The following is a 1,050-nucleotide window of genomic DNA, read 5'->3' on the forward strand; positions in this document are numbered from 1 at the left end:
CAATGCGCGGGAATCACCAGCGTTCATGAGGCGAACCTTGTATTTTCCGTTGCCAAGAGGCGTCACCTGAGCACAGTCTACGATAAAGAGCTTTCCTACACAAATTCAATCATGTATGCGGTCAAAGCCAATGACAAGCTGACTAGCGTCAACATTATGATGGTTACCCAATTATAACACTCTGATTTCATGTTCAAACAGCTGCCAAACGCAGATTTATAGACTGAGAAATTCTACAAAAATTCTACTTCGAGCTAAGCGGAAGTGAATCATCGATGGACGCATTCATTGTACTTCACTCTTGTTAAAACCTTTTACACTGCAGGAAGCATTTACATCTATACACTGCGTTACACAGTACTACGATCCTTCTACTGTATAGAACTACGATCACAATAGAGATCCCCTTAGTCCTACAATGGAAGCCACAACAACAGCGCCGGCCTCAGAATGAGTCTCTCTCAGCGCCTGATCAGTGGCTAAGAAACCGGCCTGTACGCCTTGTACAGTGCGGTCCTCGGGATCTCCAGCCGACTCGTCTAGCTGCTTAGGTAACTCCTTTGATCCGAACTCGGCAGCGTCATCACCAGTATGACCATCGAGTACAGCAAAGAAGCCTTCTTCATGAGTTGAACCCCAGTCCAAGTCTATGCAGTGCGCATCTTCATGAGAGATCCTCCAACCCTGTAGAGTTGCGACACCGCATTGGAACTTGTCGTTGGCACGTCGTTGTAGATGGACGGCGGTAACGGGGTGAGACAGTAACCCACCCATTGCGTAAAATGTAGGAAAACACCACAAACCTTCCAAGGAAGAGAGTGTACTCAAATAAGCAACCACTGAAGTTCACGAGACGAACCTTGAACTCAATGCGTTGCCACGTGCTGAGCAAAAAGGATCGATTACAATGGCGCGCGCTACTGCACAATGTTCCAAAGGACACTTTTTCGAGATAGCAAGATGAGCTCAGCCAACGCTGAGCAGCGCTCGGTCGCGCTGGGTCTCTACTCCGATCTCATTGTATGGCTAGAGCATAGCCGTCATCATGTC

The 1,050-nt window shown here is 47.8% G+C and overlaps 1 protein-coding gene across 1 annotated transcript; it reads right to left on the reverse strand.

The window, feature by feature from the left end:
- Nucleotides 1–390: 390 nt before the first annotated feature.
- Pmar_PMAR026875 (protein phosphatase 2c, putative) lies at nucleotides 391–774 on the reverse strand (the record flags this gene model as incomplete). The annotated part of the gene is made up of 1 exon (XM_002775918.1): nucleotides 391–774. The coding sequence occupies one exon, from the start codon at nucleotides 772–774 to the stop codon at nucleotides 391–393; it is 384 nt and encodes a 127-aa protein (XP_002775964.1).
- Between the last annotated feature and the right edge of the window lie 276 nt (nucleotides 775–1,050).

Source organism: Perkinsus marinus, assembly GCF_000006405.1.
Source record: "Perkinsus marinus ATCC 50983 genomic scaffold scf_1104296955254, whole genome shotgun sequence".
Lineage (NCBI taxonomy): Eukaryota > Perkinsozoa > Perkinsida > Perkinsidae > Perkinsus > Perkinsus marinus.